This window comes from Cynocephalus volans, chromosome X (genome assembly GCF_027409185.1).
Source record: "Cynocephalus volans isolate mCynVol1 chromosome X, mCynVol1.pri, whole genome shotgun sequence".
Classification (NCBI taxonomy): domain Eukaryota; kingdom Metazoa; phylum Chordata; class Mammalia; order Dermoptera; family Cynocephalidae; genus Cynocephalus; species Cynocephalus volans.
The window spans coordinates 49,913,467-49,932,607 of record NC_084478.1 but is presented as its reverse complement, the minus strand read 5'-3'; the positions used below and the strand labels follow the sequence as shown (position 1 = coordinate 49,932,607).

Below are 19,141 nucleotides of genomic sequence, written 5' to 3'. Positions count from 1 at the left end.
CTTTCTATCATACTTTTTCTATTCCTTATTTTTCTGTGTGAAAAGTCATATATCATGGGTGTTGTACATGATATTGAAATTTTTCTTCCTCATGAAATGTTCAGGTAATAAAATTAGCATCCTTCTTTCAATTTATCCCGACAAGTTGTGAAAAATTCTTAAATAGATTTTTTTTTAACCTTGAAAATATTTCATGGCTTAATTTGAGTTAAATACAAAGAAATATCGATACAGCTATGGGAGGTAATTTTGGCTAATGTTGCAAATGCTTGTATACCAAAAGATTCTCTAAAGGTAAGAATTATGGTAAAATTTCATCTCTATCATTCTGCTTATACTCTTATTTGAAGTTAAAAGCATTTGCTGGCTTCCAAAAGATAAAATGTTTTTCCTAAAGCTATAGAACTAGTATACTAAGCTTTAATATTTATGTTTATTGCAAAAGTATGTCTTGAATTATTTCCTTATTTGAAAATTCTGGATTGATTTTTTACATAATGTCTATAGCTTTTAAAGATCAGCAATAATTATCCACTTCTACTTCAGCGGACAGTGGAAACAAGGTCACGACCTAAGGTTGAACTGTCTGCACTTCACTGAAGTGCCTAATAGAGGGGCAAAGGGGCTTTGCTCTCCAAATCATATGTCCCGCCAGGAGCAAGGACACCTTTATTTCTCTCTCTATTCCATCATCCATTTCTCCCTCCCCACCCTTTCTTCCTCCCTCTTTCCTCCTTTCCTTCCTATAACCCCCCTCATTCTTTTTATTTTTGCACCAAAGTTACATGTGCTGGCCAAGCCCTGTGCTCTGAAGGCTGATTCCTTTATTAATTTGCACACAAGCAACTTTCAGGACAGCAATGACTCTGAACAGAATTTCAACTAAACAAACCTCTTCAGGAGGTTTTTATTCTAAGTTACAGTAAGAATGCTGACATGTATTTACAGAATAACTGGGTAGTGATGGTGAATCCTGTTGACACTCTTAGTTCATAATTGCTGATATTGCTGTTCTGGTTTGACATGATATAACCAGTGTGACTTGCAGAAATGACATGAAAATAGGGATTTAGCTGTTTAGTCTTCCAAAGGCAGAGAATGATATCAAAGAGAAGATTTTACTATGGGGTCAAGATGGTGGAGTAGTCAGCTCCTGGTGTTGCTCTCTCCCACAGAGTGACCAATTTACAGCTTTTGAGGAGCAGTGACAGAGGACCCAAAATCTGTGCTGGAATGGACAGGAGCTACCCACCAAAGGACCCTAGTTCAGGTTGCTCCCCATTTCATAGAGACTTTAGAGCTTTTGGGCTCACATGCCCCGAGCCTGCTGGCCAGAGAAGGCAGGCGGAGCCAGGGCAGAACTTCTCGTGTAGGCCGTCCCATCTCTGTGAGCTATCTGAGAGGTACAGTTTCCCAAGGCCTGAGCCAGACAAGCCAGTGAAGGCTGACAGGGCGGGAACTTCGGCCCAGGCTATCCTGTCTCCGTGACTGGCCTGAGAGGCTCCAGGATCCTAAGCCCTGAGTCAGACAAGCTGGTGAATGCAGGCAGGGCGGGACCTCCATTGCAGGCCATCCATCTCAGTGAGTGACCTGAAAGGCACGGGTTCCCGAGCCCTGAACCAGATGAGCCGGTGAAGGCTGACAGGGCGGGAATTTCAGCCCAGGCCATCCTGTCTCCATGAGTGACCTGAGAGGTTCCGGGTTCCCAAGCTCCAAGCCAGACAAACTGGTGAACACAGGCAGGATAGGACTTCTAGCCCAGGCCATCTGTCTCCCAGAGGGACTTGAGAGGCTCTGGACTCCCACGCCACCTGACCCGCTGGTGAAGGCAGGTGGGGTGGGACTTCCAGTCCAGGCCAGTTTCTGCTGTCCAGAAGCAGCAGACCCTTCAAGCCAGACACAAGGGTGAAACAAGTGAACTGTGATACCCCCAGCCACAATGTCAAAACACCAAAGGAAAGAAACCGGAAATATGAAAAATCAAGAAAGCACATCACCACCACAAGAAATTAATAACTTACAAGTGCTAGATCCTATAGAACAGGAAGTCTTTGAAAAGATAGACAAGGAATTTAGAGTAACTATTCTAAGGAAACTAAATGAGATACAAGAAAATTCAGTGAAACTACACAATGAAATGAGAAAAAACATGCAGGATCTGAAGGAAGAAATATACAAAGGAATCAATGCCTTGAAAAAGAATGTAGTTGAGCTTGTGGAGCTGAAGGATTCATTCAATGAAATAAAAAATACAACAGAGAGTTTAACCAGCAGACTTGAACATGCAGAAGAGAGAATTTCTGGCCTCAAAGACAGGTTGTTTGAATTATCACAGGCAGAACAGAAAAAAGAAAAAGGAATCAAAAAAAACTTGAAGAAAATTTAAGAGAGACAACTGACAACCTTAAGCGCTCAACTATTCGAATCATGGGTATTCCAGAAGGGGAGGAAAAAGGAAATGGCATTGAAAACATACTAAATGAGACAATATCAGAAAACTTCCCAGGTATAGGGAAAGTCACAGATACTCATATTCAGGAAGCCCAAAGATCACCAAACACATTCAACCCAAAAATGTCCTCTCCAAGACGTGATAATCAAACTGACATAACTCAAAAACAAAGAGAGAATCTTAAAAGCTCCAAGAGAGAAGTGGCAAGTCACTTATAAGGGAGCCCCCATCAGAATTACATCAGACTTTTCATCCCAAACACTAAAAGCCAGAAAATAATGGGATGATATATTCAAAATACTAAAGGACCAAAATTGCCAGCCAAGAATACTTTACCCCGCAAGGCTATCCTTCTGAAATGAAGGACAAATAGTATATTTCTCAGACAAACAAAAACTTCAGGAGTTCACTACCACATGACCAGCTCTACAAGAAACCCTCAAGGATGTACTGGGTTTGATACCACAAAACAACCATCACTACCATGAATACACAAGAAGGAACAATACCTACCAGCAAAACAAAAAAAGAGAAAAAAATAGTTTATCTATCACCCCATGAAACCAATAAATACAGAAGACAAACAGAAAATTAGAAAGAAAGGAACAAAAGATACTTAAGACATCTAAACAAAAATCAGCATAATGCTAGCAGTAAATCAACAACTTTCAATAATAACTCTGTCTGTAAAGGGAGTAAATTCCCCATTCAAAAGACACAGACTGACTTGTTGGATTAAAAAGATGGACCCAACAATATGCTGTCTCCAAGAGACTCACTTGACCTGTAAAGACACACGTAGACTAAGAGTGAAAGGATGGAAAAGATATATAATGCAAGTAGAAATGAAAAACAAGCTGTACTAGCTAGTCTTATATCAGATAAAATAGACTTTAAAGCAAAAACCATTAAAAGAGATAAAGAAGGCCACTATATAATGATAAAAGGATCTATCCATCAAGAAGACATAACAGTCATAAATATATACACACCTAATGTAAGAGCAGCCATATTTACAAAGCAAACACTATTAGATCTAAAAAAAAGAAATAGACAATAATGCCATAATATTTGGGGACATGAACACCCACACTCATCATTGGACAGATCATCTAGGCAAAAAATAAACAGAGAAACACAATATCTAAAAAATACTTTAGACCAATTGGATTTGGCAGATACCTACAGAACATTCCACCAACAACCTCAGAATATTCATTTTTCTCATCACCACATGGAACGTTATCCAGGATAGACCACATGTTAGGTCAAATAGCAAGTCTTAACAAATTTTTTAAAAATTGGAATTATTCCATGTATTTTCTCTGATCACAATGGATTAAAATTAGAAATCAATAATAAATGAAACTCTGAAAACTATACAAACTCATGGAAATTAAACAACATTCTACTTAATGACACATGGGTCCAAGAAATTAAACAGGAAACAAAAACGTTTCTTGAAACTAATGAAAATAATGACACATTGTACCAAGACTTGTGGGATACTGCAAAAGCAGTTTTAAGGGGGAAATTTATTGCATTAAATGCCTACTTCAGAAGAATGGAAGGAAAGATGGCAAATAAATAACCTAACACTTCACCTTAAAGATCTAGAAAAACAAGAACAATCCAAACCTAAAGTGAGTAGATGGAAAGAAATAATTAAGATCAGAGCAGAACTAAATGAAATAGAAAAACAAAAAACAATACAAAAGATCAATGAAACAAAAAGTTGGTTCATTGAAAAGATTAATAAAATTGAAAACCTTTAGCAAGACTAATTAAGAAAAGAAGAGAGAAGATCCAAATAACAAAAATTAGAAACGAAAAAGGTGACATTATAAATGAAACCTCAGAAATACAAGGAATCATTAGAGACTACTACAAACATCTATATGGCAACAAATTTGAAAATCTGAAGGAAATGGATAAATTTCTGGATGAGTACAAATTACCAAAACTGAGCCAAGAAGATATAGAAAATCTGAACAGACCAATAACAAGAAAAGAGATTGAAGCTGTTATCAAAAGTTTCCCAACAAAGAAAAGCTCAGGACTGGATGGGTTCACTGCAGAGTTCCACCAAATCTTCAAAGAGGAACTGATACCAGTTCTCTACAAACTGTCCCAAAGTATTGAAACAGAGGCCATTCTCCCAAACTTATTCTATGAGCCAAATATCACCCAGATACCAAAACTAGACAGAGATGCATCAAAGATAAAAAAAACTACAGGCCAATATCCTTGATGAATATAGATGCAAAAATCCTCAATAAAATACTAGCTAACAGAATACAGCAACACATACAGAAAATTATACACCATGATCAAGTGGGATTCATCCCAGGGATGCAAGGTTGGTTCAACATATGCAAATCAATAATTGTGATACACCATGTTAATAAAAGCAAAGACAGAAACCACATGATCATCTCTATTGATGCTGAAAAAGCATTTGACAAAATTCAACATCCTTTCATGATAAAGAGTCTCTACAAGTTAGGCATAGATGGAAAGTATCTCAAAATAATTAAAGCCACATACGATAAGCCCACTGCCAATATCATCCTGAATGGGGAAAAGCTGAAAGCTTTTTCCCTTAAAAACAGGAACTAGACAAGGATGCCCACTCTCACCACTCCTTTTCAACAAAATGTTGGAAGTACTAGCCAGAGCAATCAAAGAGAAGGAAATAAAGGGCATCCAGATTGGAAAGGATGAAGTCAAGCTGTCCTTTTCTGCAGATGATATGATCCTATATATTGAACAGCCTAAAGCTTCTATAAAAAGAAAACTCCTAGAGTTGATAAACGATTTCAGCAACGTTGCAGAGTACAAAATCAACACATAAAAATCAGTAGCATTTCTATACTCCACCAGTGAACATGAAGAAAAAGAAATCAAAAAAGCTAGCCCATTTACAATAGCCACCAAAAAAATAAAATATTTAGGAATATAGCTGACCAAGGATGTGAAAAATCTCTACAGTGACAACTACAAACCACTGTTGTGCAAAATTAAAGAGGACACAAGAAGATGGAAACATATCCCATGCTCTTGGATTGGAAGAATTAACATTGTGAAAATGCCCACATTACCCCAAGTGATCAACAAATTTAGTGCAATCCCCATCAAAATTCCAAGGACATTTTTCTCTGAGATGGAAAAAACTATCCAGACATTTATATGGAGCAACAAAAGACCATGCATAGCCAAAGCAATCCTGAGCAAAAAAAATAAAGCTAGTGGCATAACACTACCTGTCTTTAAATTACAAAGCTATAATAACCAAAATAGCATGGTACTGGCATAAAAACAGACACACGGATCAATGGAACAGAATGCAGAAATTACCCATCAGCCATCTGATCTTTGACAAAGGCAGCAAAGCTACATATTTGGGAAGAGACTGCCTTTTCAACAGATGGTGCTGGGAAAACTGGATAATAATATGTAGGAGAATGAAACTAGACCCATAACTTTCACCATATACCAAAATCAACTCAAAATGGATTAAAGAATTAAATATACACCCTGAAACAATAAAACTCCTTAAAGAAAACATAGGGGAAACACTCCAGGAAATAGAAGTGGGTACAGAATTCATGAATAGGACCCAAAAAGCACAGGCAACTATGCGATAAATAAACAAATGGGATTATATCAAACTAAAAAGCTTCTGCACAGCAAAAGAAAGAACCAACAGAGTAAAAATACAACCAACACAGTGGGAGAAAATATCTGTTAAATATACGTCTGACAAAGGATTAATATCCAGAATATACAAGGAACTCAAAGAACTTTACAACAAAAACCAAATAAACCAATTAAAAAATGGGCAAAGGAGCTGAACAGACATTTCTCAAAGGAAGATATACGAATGGCCAACAGACACATGAAAAAGTGCTCAATATCACTCAGCATCCAGGAAATGCAAATCAAAACCACATTGAGATACCATCTCACTCCAGTTAGGATGGCTAACGTCCAAAAAAATGTGAATGATAAATGCTGGAGAGGTTGCAGAGAAAAAGGAACTCTTATCCACTGTTGGTGGGGCAGCAAAATGGTGCAGCCTTTATGGAAAATGATGTGGAGGTTCCTCACACAGCTACAGATAGATCTACCACATGACCAAGTGATCCCATTGCTGGGAATATATCCAGAAGAATGGAAATCATCATGTCAAAAGGATACCTGTACTCCAATGTTTATTGCAACCTATATACAATATTCAAGAGCTAGAACCCGCCAAAATGTCCATCATCTGATGAGTGGATAAGGAAACTGTGGTGTATCTATCTACACAATGGAATACTACTCTGCTATAAAAAGAATGAAATACTACCATTCGCAATAACATGGATGGGCTTAGAGAAAATTACATTAAGTGAAACAAGTCAGGCACAGAAAGAGAAATACCACATGTTCTCATGTATTTGTGGGAGCTAAAAATTAATAAGTAAATAAACATACAAACAAATAAAGGGTGGGGGGAAGAAGATAGAATAACCACAAAAATTCCTTGAACTATTTAAGCCAAGTGCACAGATACGATGTGTGGGGGGAGGGATAGGAGGGGGTGGAGAGGAATAGGTAAAGGGGCATGAAAATCAAGTGCAATGTATTTTGAAGTAGATAAAAGTAGAAGTAAGTAAAAGTAAGTAAAAGTAAAATAAAGTAGAAGTAAAATAAAATAAAATTAATAATAATAATAATAATAATAATAATAATAATAATATCCTGAAGACTTTGAAAGCAATGAAATGTGGTTGGTAAATTCAATTAGACCATCTTTTATTGCATGCAATTGTATGAATGAAAAGTTGATTGATTTTTGTCTGCGGATTTTTCAAATTAATCCTGTGAGTCTTAAATTTCAGGTGCCCTCACTCTTTGCCATAGTAAAGAAAAACAGGGATAAACTAATAATTTGTTTAAAACAAACCACCAACTACCTAAAGCAAATTCTACTTGGAAAGTCATCAAAAGTGACATCTAGGGAACCTCCCAGTGCCACAAGAGTAATGGTCCAAGGATAAACATGTCCTGGAATTTTGGCCATTTTGTTTGCAGGTCATTGTATGATTATGAATAGTCCATTCACCCCTCCAACCCTCACTTTCCTCATCTATAAAATGAATGTAATTATACCCTTCCTGTTTCTACACAAGGTTACTATAAGGAATAAATAGTTCAAGAGAATTTTTTAAATGTAGGTTCAGGAAAGAGAAAATGTGACAAAAATATTGTCCTTATGATCAGGATGTAATAACACATTAAATTCATTACCCCAAGTTGAGATATTTAGCAGTGGTATAGGTTTGGGAAATTCCAATTAGAAGAGAGACACATTGTCTTAAAAGAGAATGAAGGAGAATGACCCCTTCTCTTTTAAGACAACAGAAAGAAATTTTAAAATATCACAACTCCCATAAATATTATTTATCATTAGTGAAAATAATTATGCTTTAAGTTAGCCATGTAGTAAACTGTAACTGTATAGTTTTCATCCAATAGATTGAGTTCTTTCTTTGTCTCCATGAACCAGTAAAGAAACCCCCTAGATAATACAGCAATATAAGTATTTCTAAATGTTTGTTAATATTGAATAAATTCATGAACAAATAAAAAAAAAAAGAGCAGATTTTAGAAGCCAAACCTGGATATGTCTCTCCTTTCCAACAAGCTCAATTAGATTTATCTCCTTCTCTGTTGGGCCATAGTGTTCTTTTATTTCCTTCTTCCCGAGGTTGTAGTGGAGTTGAGAGGAAACTAGAGGGCATCCTGACTCCGAGTTCAGAGATGGAAAGCATTTGGTCCTTACTATCTTGTTTTCACACCAGCAATATAAAAGTCTTACTTGCTAGTCATTGAACATCGAGGAGCTCTAACCATCAAATTTCTTATGGTCCCAAAGAGGTTCAGGAGAGCATCCCAAAAGCTTCCTAAATGCCACTGAAAAAGTCACTGAAGTAGCTGAAATGGAACGTGTCTTTAGGAGAAAGCTTAAGTCTTTGGTAAAGTGTGTGTTTTCTCTTTTTGACTACCTCCAGCTAAGGAAAATTTAATTTCTTCTTTATTAATTATAAAAAGTGGCTAGGCAAATGTCCTTCCAAAACTACTCTTTATCTCAGGACATTATAGTCAATACAAAAACAAAACAAAACAAAACAAAAAAAACAAAAAAAAAACACTTAAAATATTTATACAAAAGCTTATGTTGGAAAACAAAAGATTAACTTTCTTTCCTTGCATTCAGACCTTGGCAATCCTGCCCAGCATGCAATAAGCTTAGAAAGCTTTAGCACCAGACATTAAGTGTGTACAGGAGGGTGGTATGTGTGGGAGGTGACCTGGGTTAATATGGGAAAACTATTATCCTGTGGCACTTGGTAAGGGAAATCTAGCACTAGCTCTGACGGAAACCATCTAATTTATGGTTTTGTAAACATGTTTAAATTTTACGTGGAATAAAGGAGACTTTTAAAAACTTTTTGAGAAGGGAAATTATGACTATTTTTACATATCTCTATATCCCTAAGTGAAAAAGTGTTTGTTATATAAAAAGAAAGGGGTCAGGTAAGACAATCACAACTTCCCGAGCCTTCTGATATAGGTCTTAAAGTCAGGAATATATTAACTAGTTGAAATCAACATTGCAACAATCTATAACGTCGTTTTTCCATTAGTACAGAAAACGTGCCAAACTAAAAGGTGAACAATTTTTGGATACTTTGTCTTTAAAAACTATTTCTGCTTCTGTCTTCTTCCGTAAATACAGCTGGAGAAGAATTGACTAAATGCGACACTGGCTTCATTCATGCAAGTCCAAATACCTGCCATGCCAAATAAAAAAAAAAAAAAAAAAAGGCAAATGCCCACTCACTATATCAAGAATTACTGAATACTTGTTTCTTTAAGTCATGTTAACTGAATCTGAGCACTGTTCTCTGTACTTGTAACAAATACTATTCAAAATGGCTTGCCTACATAGTGATTCAGAATAAGCATTTCAATAACACACACACACACACACACACACACACACACACAGAGAGAGAGAAAGAGTCTTAAACAGTTAAGTGATGGCAGGGGCACTTCCTAGGGATCTGCCGCTGCAATTAGATATATTTCTATTTGTTACAGCTTTTTATAGTTTTCTTTCCCCCTCAAGTTTACGGGATATGTTCAAATACAAATAAATAAACCCACAGGCTCTTCCAGTGGTTTCTGGCCTTTTTACAACTCTCAGATACTTTTTAAAGTATCCTTAAAACACATCACCCCTATTCCAGAGTTAGCAACCCACCTTGATTCTGGCTCTGCATTCTGAATGTTTCTAGTCACATGAAGGAGGACTGGAGATAAGGGAGGTGTGAGGCATGAGTTCCACAGATACAGTGTTGTCCAGATGGCAGTAGCAGAAGAATGACAATGGTTTTTTTAATTTATAGCAGCTTGCCTGGTTCCTCTGAGTTCCGAACTACTGGAACTGTCTTTTCAATGCAGAAAAATTATTGAGACAGATTATAGTTATTATTCTCTCTAAATTACATGGTACTTTCGAAATGTCCTTTAGTTCAGTTTTTATTGACTTGGTAAGGTTTTCACATCGAAGAAAATTGAAGTTGAAGATTTCTTTGATAATATGCCTTACTTAAATTAATATCATTGTGTATTTTGGACCTCAGAAATAATCCTTTTATAATGAATTCATGATTATCTTCTGAGAGAGGATATGGTGAAAAATATTTCTTGCTAGTGCTTATTGAATTGTCATTGACTCAATTAAGCTTTTATGGCAAAAACATAATCTTTATATACTCTGACCTAGCAGGAAGTGATGAAGTTTTCAGCACAAACCCTCAGTCAATTAAATTTTTCCTCTTGGAAGAGGTTTGAACCTGCAACCAAATGACACAGTTAACGAAGTGATAAAATGATAGGGTGATAGTCTTTCTCTCATCTGAAGCTGCTGTCTTCACCCAATAATTTTCAAGCCGGAAGGCAGGCTGGGTTAATTTGAGATTTTTAAACTCCTGAGTCAGATTTTTACATGGTTGCTTTATTATTTAGTTAAAAATTGTAATTATCCAAAATATCAGACATATTAATAATTAGATTTTTATACAAACACCAAATCCTCTTTTAAATTGCACACTTTATTCTTTGATGAGTATTTATTTGATGTCTATATCTGTGGCACTGTTCTAGACTCTGAGGAAAAGTGATAAGCAATACAAACAAGGCCTCTATTTTCATGGAGCTAACATTCTGAAAGAGTTAGAAAACAAATAAAACAATTGAAATGAGATATTTCATAGGAAGATTTTCTGTTGTCCTAGATTTTTAAATAAAGTCACAAACCTGAGAACCATAGGTAATTCTGTTTCCATGCTATGAAAGACATTGCTACACCATTTATTTAAAACAAACTAAATTGTTGTCAACCAGTTCCTGAGGGGTGATGGTGGGGAATGAAGAGACATACTTATCGGATCAGGAGAACTGTACATGTTGATGGCCTGTAAACATCCTAGTTTATTTAGGCTTCTTTTTATAAGCCAGTGAAAATAACAAATTGTACTGAATAAGTCAGACATGTCTGGTACAAAGCTGTTTATAGAACATTTTCTGCTGCCACGGTGCTTGAGGGTTCATGGCTAAATGCTTATCAGCAAAATAAGAGCATAAGTTCCTCATTTACAAAGCCCTCATGGTCCTGATTTCAATCAAAGGTCAGACCTCAAAGGGAAGGAGAAGGGGAAAAGAGGCAAAATGGGAAGCCAGCCTTGCTGGCCTATTCCGTAGAATAGCAAGGACTTTGTCTGCTTGCTATTCAATATTCCACACTAAATGTGTTAGTTAGGATATTTCTAGCTGATAGAACCAATGAACTCCAGATTCACACTGGCTTAACACAACAAAAGTTTTTAATAATTGTAACAGTCTAGTGCTTGTGTTCCTGGTTAATGAGTATCATCTTCCATCTTGTGATTCCTTCATTCTTAGGGACTCAGAGGTTCTTGCATATACTTGTAGTTGGAGGAAGAGAAAAAAGACAGAAGCGAATTTCCACTAGTTTCTTTATTGTCTTGACATAGAGGTGACATATCACTTCCACTTACATACCTTTGGTGAGAAATAGTGACACTGCTATGCCTGAGTGCTAGAGAGTCTGGGAAATGTGACCTCTGTTTGGACAGCTACTGCCCAGTGACATCTTCATATTATGAAGGTAGAGCACAGAATTTCAGTGGACAGATGATATTTCCGGTACATGAAGGGAGATAAGAAATCTTTAGCCTATCACCCACTTCCATCTTATATATGTGATGGCCAGAACACAAAGACGTGGGGGTGTCTTCTTTGAAGAGAGGGAGCTGACAGTTTAATGCCCCTTGGTTTTTGGTGAGTTTCTCCCAACAGAACAGATCACAGTGGGAGGAAAAATGGTTAGTGTGAGAGCAAGATGCAGTTTGTTGACATGAGACAAGACCTCGTGGATCAAAGTGGATTTGACCTCTGTAAGAAGGCTGTGCTTGGGCTGTTTTTAAAGGACCTAGCCCAAAATATTTTCTGCTAGTGTGAGAAGACCCCAGGAGAGAGAGTCTACATGGGATAATGCAAGAAAGAAGAAGAGAGAAGGACCCTAGCAAGTGAACTGGAGAAGATCAACCAGCACCAATTAAGTAATGGGCCTGCCTTTGTTCTTTAACCTCTCATCCCATCTCACCCTGTAACCTGAGGGAGTCATAATAGCACAGTGATTGCAGGAAGAGAGGAAGTTAGATCAGGGGGTTGAAAGAGCAGGTCATGCACACCTTCTTCCCCACAAGTGGTCTGAGAAATTCCTAGATAGGCCTGAGGGTGAAGACAGGGTGCAAGAGGGGGAAGATCAGGAAAAGCGTTCAATTGGATATGTGATGAAAGTGCTGATTGATTTTGGATTTTCTTTAAAAACCTGCAAATGAGACTTTTCTTACACTGGGAACCATCCTTAAATAACAACAGGGGGTGGAAAAAAGTAGATCCTTCATTAGTATGGAGAACAGGAGTGGGAAAAAGAAACTTTTCAGACGGTACTCCACCAAGTTTAGTCCATCCAGTGTACCCATTACCATGACGATAAATGGAGGATAAAAATTTATAGTGATCATTCTATGAATAAAAACAGCCCAGGGTGACATTAAGAGTGGCTTGAAGGCTGGGACAATGCACCCAGGTAGAGAGACTAACAAGTGCACAAGCCCTCAGGACAAAATGAATTGGTGGGAAGGGTCCTGGAAGGAAGGAGCCAAGGCATTCCAGGAACAGAGAAGAAAAGAAGCTTGGGAGGCTGGAACTGGAAGAGAAATGAAGCTAGGGAGGGACTTGTGATGAATCCTCTGGACTAGATCTTTTAGGGCTTCAAAGGGCAAGATGAGAGATTGAAGTCCATGTGCAATTTTGCTACTAGAAGGTGTAAAGAAAAAAATTAAAGACTTCATTTAATTTATGTTATTAAACCTCTGGAAATGTTTCTTCCCTTGCAAGAAAATAATAAACATATACATTATATTTAAGTGCTGAAAATATCTTACCTTTGTTTTGAAATGTATATAGGTAATCAAATTTCCTGTGAAAAGGCTTATAACTTGCAAAATTCAATACATCTGTTTGTACATATTTTAAAATAGTATGCCAATCTTACATGAGTATTTGATTTTTTTCGTTATTCTAAATTCCAGCATCTTATGAATGTCTTTCCTGTTTTTAAATCTTTACTTATATTTCACAGGATTAAATATGCATACTTTAGTCCTTTTATGAAGGAGTCTGAGAAATGAACACAATTTCTTTAAACAGCCATTATTTAGCTAAAATACTCTTATTTCTTAAGTACAAGCAAGAGAGAGATGTTGGATACCTTAAGGATTGCTCTCTATTGTTGAACTTAAAACAGCACATGTGAAGATGAAAGCCTAAGAAGTCACCAAGTGCAGTCATTACTCTTCTTTTTGAGTTACAAAGAAAATCAGTCAAAACTGATTTGTGTTTAATTCTAAACATAAATTCACCTTAAAAATTTACTCATCAAAGTGAAGAAATATGCCCTTGTCAAGACAGATACTAGCCAAATATGTCAAACTTTTTTATAGATAAAATATTCACAGAAATTTAACTGACTTTCTCCTTCCCCCTGAATGAGTTATTTACCATAAAATGGAATGGGGATGGCATGATACCTTAGACAACAAGACAATTAATCATTTTTGTAGATGTGATTGTCTTTTACATTTTATTTTGTGTTATTTGTTCAAGATGGTTATGCATACCTGTAATTATATGAGGGGTCTTCAAAAAGTTCATGGAAAGATTCATATTATCTTTTAATTCTATTATTCCATGAACTTCTTGAAGTACTGGTGTATAGATAACACAATGGAGGTGTTTCAAGAATATATTTTAAATCTTTGATAATTTCATAAAATGATGAATGACAAAAATTTCTCCTTTTTAACTTACTAAACATGTCAAATACTTTTAAAAATCTACTTTTATAACCTTAAGAAATATTGATACTTAGAAAATTAACCTTGTCTAAATTATTTTGACAATATTTTTTGCAGATGGATATTTAAAATAAAATGTATGTACATAATGCCATATTTTAAAGGTGTCATTTAGAGATTTTTATCTATTTAAACTTGAAAGAAAATAATATTCAAACCCTAATAAAATCTAGAAATGATTTTTATAATGTTAGACTTGAATTTGAAATGTTTTCAGCCATTCTAGAAGTACAGTACCATTAATTTGAATCTTAAATCTTCTGACTATAATGCAACATTCATTTCTATTCAGTCTTGCTGTTTTTGAGACTCTAGGTAACTCAGTTCAAAGGATTCTCAAGAGATTGCAGTGCCAATAGCTCTAAGCAACTGATTATTGCTTTCTGGAAGGCTGCTCTGTGAAGGATTCTGGGGATGTGTCCAGACCTATTGGATAAGAGTGAAGTGATCAGTTAGTAATACTTGCCCTTGATAAGGAAAGGATGCCAAGGAGGAGCTGTGACATAAGCGCCTCACAGCTCCATCCTTATTTCCTACTCTTAAGATCCGGCCAACCATACAATGTTATAACACCTTTGTGACAAGAGAGCAAGCTCCTGTTAGATGGGTTGTAGTTCACAGAGAAAATAGTGGGTTTAAAATGAATTTGTTTTATTTTGTGTTCAAGGTTTGCGTGTGATAAGACCTACAGCACTTCTGTATTCAGGTATTCAATTCCTCTTTAGATAAGGATGTTTCAGTGTGCAGGACCCAACCTGGGAGTGGGTCAAAACTAGCATTACTTTTTAAGAAACAGGATAGTATAAAATATAGTAGTAGAATGTATCAGAGAACATCACAAGTGTTAAAGGTAGAGATTGTCTTGTGAAACTTTTGTGATATGTGAATATGGACCAAAAGTTGTTGTAAAATGAATTATTCTGGGTTGCAGTTAAAACATTTTGAAAACTAGTGGTTTAGATCCTAGCGTTCTTACTTCTGTAGAGAAGCTGAGCACTTTTCTTGAACTGACACTGGTCTTCTCTGAAGAATATATAAGTGGTTGAAACAGTTTTGGATATGTTTGTCCTGCCTAAAGCCCATGTTGAAATCTGATCCCCAATGTGGCAGGGTTGGGAGGTGTTTGGGTCATGGGGGCAGATCCCTCATGAATAGATTAATGCCCTCCCTAAGGGGGAAGGGTAGCGACGGAGTTCTTGTTCCACTAGTTCCCACAAGAGCTGGTTGTTAAAAGGACACTGGCACCTCTCTCTCTCTCTCTCTCTCTTGCTTCCTCTGGCCACATGATCTTCTTGCACCTCCGCTTGCCTGCTGCTTTCTGCCATAAGTAGGAGCAGCGTGAGGCCTGTGCCAGATGCAGCTGTGTCAGAATCGTGAGCCAAATAAACTTTTTTTCTTTTTAATTACCCAATCTCAAGTGTTCTCTTATAGCAACACAAAAACGGACTAATACAGTAATAGACCAGGAAAAATGTCTAGGCCAAAATGTCACCTTTCAATTTTCTGTCATAAGCCCTGGGTGAAGTTTTTAGGCCAATATATGATTGATGGTACTTGCAATTCCAGCATCTTCCTTTCCTAGCTTTTAATTTGTTTGACCCTTGGAAACTTATTAGGAGGCTAAATCCTGTAACAGTTTTATAAAATATGTCAAGTTGCCTAGGAAATTAAACTCCGTGATATAATGCCATTGTTGAGTTTTTTGCATTTTATATTTCAATTTTTCCTTTTTTATAATTATAAACATTTGATATTTTACTGTAGGGATTTAAATTACCATTTATTTTAAGGATTCATGATTCTAATATCTCCTGAAACCATGGTAGATAAGTGTTTTCCATTGCATTTGTAATTAAAACTGATTTCTAATAAATGCAATCTGCTCTAATCTAATTATTAACTCATATATATCCTTGATTTCCATCTTTCCTCATCAGATGCTGTTCACCATTCTAAAAGTTATTTCCATTCCCCTAAAATACAGCATCTACCCACTCATTTATTTATTACAGAGGTTATCAAGCAAATATTCTGTGAACTAGGTACTACGAAGCAGCCACGGACAAAGCTGTAATGTCTGTCTAGAAGACATGTCCCCACCAGCTTAGCATCAAAGTTTTCTTGTCACCGTTGTAATGTGATTTGATAAATTTCAAAATAGCTCCATATTCCAAAGTACATCCATTACCAAACTTTGATTTATGACTGAATTGTCCAACATTCTCCATTTCTTTAGGTTGAGGCATTACAGGCAACTGACCTTTGTTAAAATTGAGAAATGTCCTATCAATTACCTTTACTGCATTTGCTTCAATTAATAGCTTTTGATGCAGTGGAGATCACGGCTGTGATGGGATGAAGCATAGGTCGTAAGCTAGGATGGATCAGGATGGTGATCAGGAAATGTCTTGCAACTTGAAGAGCGCCTTTCAGGGCTGAGTGGATTTAACGTGGGGGATAGGACAGGAGAGAAAAGAACAGAAGGAAGAAATCTAAACAGGAAGGTGAATGTATCATCAGCAGAATTTTACTGCTTAGTTTAGGTTGTCCCTACTACTTGATGCTAATGTACAGGGCTCCTTAAAGTGTGTCCTCTGGATCAGCAGCACCAGCAGCAGCCACATGTGGGAACTATTTAGAAATGTTAATTTTAGACCCCATCCCAGGTCTACTGAATCAGAATCTCTAGTGTAGAGGAGTGGTGGGGCAGGAATCTGTGTTTTAGCAGTCTTTTCAGGTGATTCTTACATGTAATAAGGGTTGAGTGCCACTGGTAGAGTAAACACTGAAAAATGGACCTTATGGTAATAATGGCACTGATGAAAAATACATTTTAAATGTAATTTCACAAATGGTTTCCTTAGCATTTACTTACATGGGTCTCTGTGAAGTATTTGTTGTTGAAAAATATAATGTTACCATTTATCAAGACTAATCAAGGAAAACATAAGACAGACTAAAAGCTGGAGAGATATATTCAATCATGGATCAAAGAAAAAAAATAAAAGATAGCCTTATAGTTTTCTTTACATTTGCTTCCATAAAACATTGACTGTATGCTAGTACTAAAAGCTGGTTATATTTTTTCTGTAATTCTAGGACACCATCTGCATTGAAATACCTCTCTTTAACCCAAAAGACAGAATTATTTGCTTAGATGTGAAATTCACAAATGCTGCCCTTAGTGGATTAAAGGAAATTATACTGAGACCTCTAGAATGTTTCAACTATGTTGTCCAGTATTCTCCAGCAGCTACGGGCTGTATAGATGAAAGGTATGGTTTGAGTGTGACATTATATTTCATTGTCGGTCCTTAGAAATTTAGTTTTAAAAATAATTATTTCTTCACATGCTGTAATCATTAAAATTACATTTTCTCATAGTTTTAGCTTTGTTTGATACTATTCCTTGATAAAATGTATTAATTTAGAGTTGGCTTTTGTTTGCTTCAGTGCAAAAATTTTGTTTATTAGAATATAAAATTAAGTAATTCTTGAAGTTTGACTTTTACCTGCTCTTTCATTTCACTTTTTACTAACCAGATTTTCTGGGTGAGAAAAAACTGAAACAAACAAAAATGAGTTAATGAGGACTAGCGATTAAACATCAATTCCCTTGATGAAAATTAATTTATATAGATTTTACTCTCAATTAAATAGAAATCATTCACATGGAGGGCATAGAAAAAATTGAGGATGTTATACTATGCTGAAAACATACACACAAATATTAGCAGTGTAATGACAAGTGTTTGCATAGCATAATTATGAAACTTTCTTTGCACTATATATTCACATACATGCACACATAAAAACATGGCCTCTGTTCAGAATTAACTCGATAATTTATTAAAACAATCAACTTTATTTGCTTCAAAAGTAATATCCAAGTTATTTATTATAGTTTTAAAGATTATAATTGACTTAGTATTTGTGTATACAATGCATTCTATTATTATACTTAATAAAAGGCCCTTGCTACTTTATATGCTATTTCAGGGCTAAGATAATTATGTTATTAATTTATTAATTGACATAAAAATTGTATAATTTATGGTGTACAACATGATGCTTTGAAATATGTATACATTGGGGAATGGCTAAATAAGCTAATTAATATATGCATTACCTCACATATTTATCAGTTATTTGTGATGAGAACATTTAAAATCTACTCTGCCAGCAATGATTTCAAGTATATAATACATTGGTATTAACTATAGTCACCATGTTGTACAATAAATCTCTTAATCTTCTTCTTCCTAATTGAAATGTATCCTTTGACCAACATCTCCCCAGCCCCTGGTACCACCGTTGTGCTCTCTGAATTCAACTATTTTAGGTTCCATGTATAAGTGAGATCACGTGGTATTTGTCTTTCTGTGCTGGCTTATTTCATTTAATGTAATGTCCTCCAATATAACTATTATTTGTGCTTCTAGCACAGTATCTTATAATAGAAACCAAGTAATTGTTATTTTAATGAATGGATGAATAAATGAATATATTTGTAAAATTTTAAAGGATAAAATTATTATAATGCACAACTTGAAAATAAGAACATTACATATTGTAAAAGACACTATTTTGATAGACACCATTAAAAATATGGGCTGGTCACTGGGCCGGCTCGTGGCTCACTCGGGAGAGTGCGGTGCTGAGAACACCAAGGCCCCGGGTTCGGATCCCATATACGGATGGCCGGTTCGCTCACTGGCTGAGCGTGGTGCTCACAAAAATATGGGCTGGTCTTATCTCTCCAATGTTACAGCATAGGCTTTGTGAGCACAGATTGAATCTTGAATTTTCTTAGTCAGCATACATTAAAAGACATAATCTGGCTAATGCTTATTGACTGCCTACTCTGTTATCATCACTGGGACATGCATTTTTCATACATGAGCACAAACTTCTCACAGCAACTGTAAAGGAAGGACTGATCCCTCCCATTTTATAAATGCTGAAACTGAAGCTCGAAAAGTTAAGTGACTTGATCAAGGATGCACAAATAAAAGACGACAGAGCTGAGATACCAGCCCAATTATACGTTTAGACTGCCACAAGCTCTGTCTCCCCCAGAGCTGAGCACATGCTTGATTATAGAGGAAACTCTCCAGAAGTGCATGTC

The 19,141-nt window shown here is 36.1% G+C and overlaps 1 protein-coding gene across 1 annotated transcript in view; it reads left to right on the top strand.

Annotated features, from left to right (window-relative positions):
* CFAP47 (cilia and flagella associated protein 47) overlaps positions 1–19,141 on the top strand; it is a 578,552-nt gene that overhangs the window by 397,626 nt on the left and 161,785 nt on the right. The window contains 1 exon segment of the mRNA XM_063084619.1: positions 17,113–17,288. Coding sequence (XP_062940689.1) covers positions 17,113–17,288 — 176 coding nt within the window.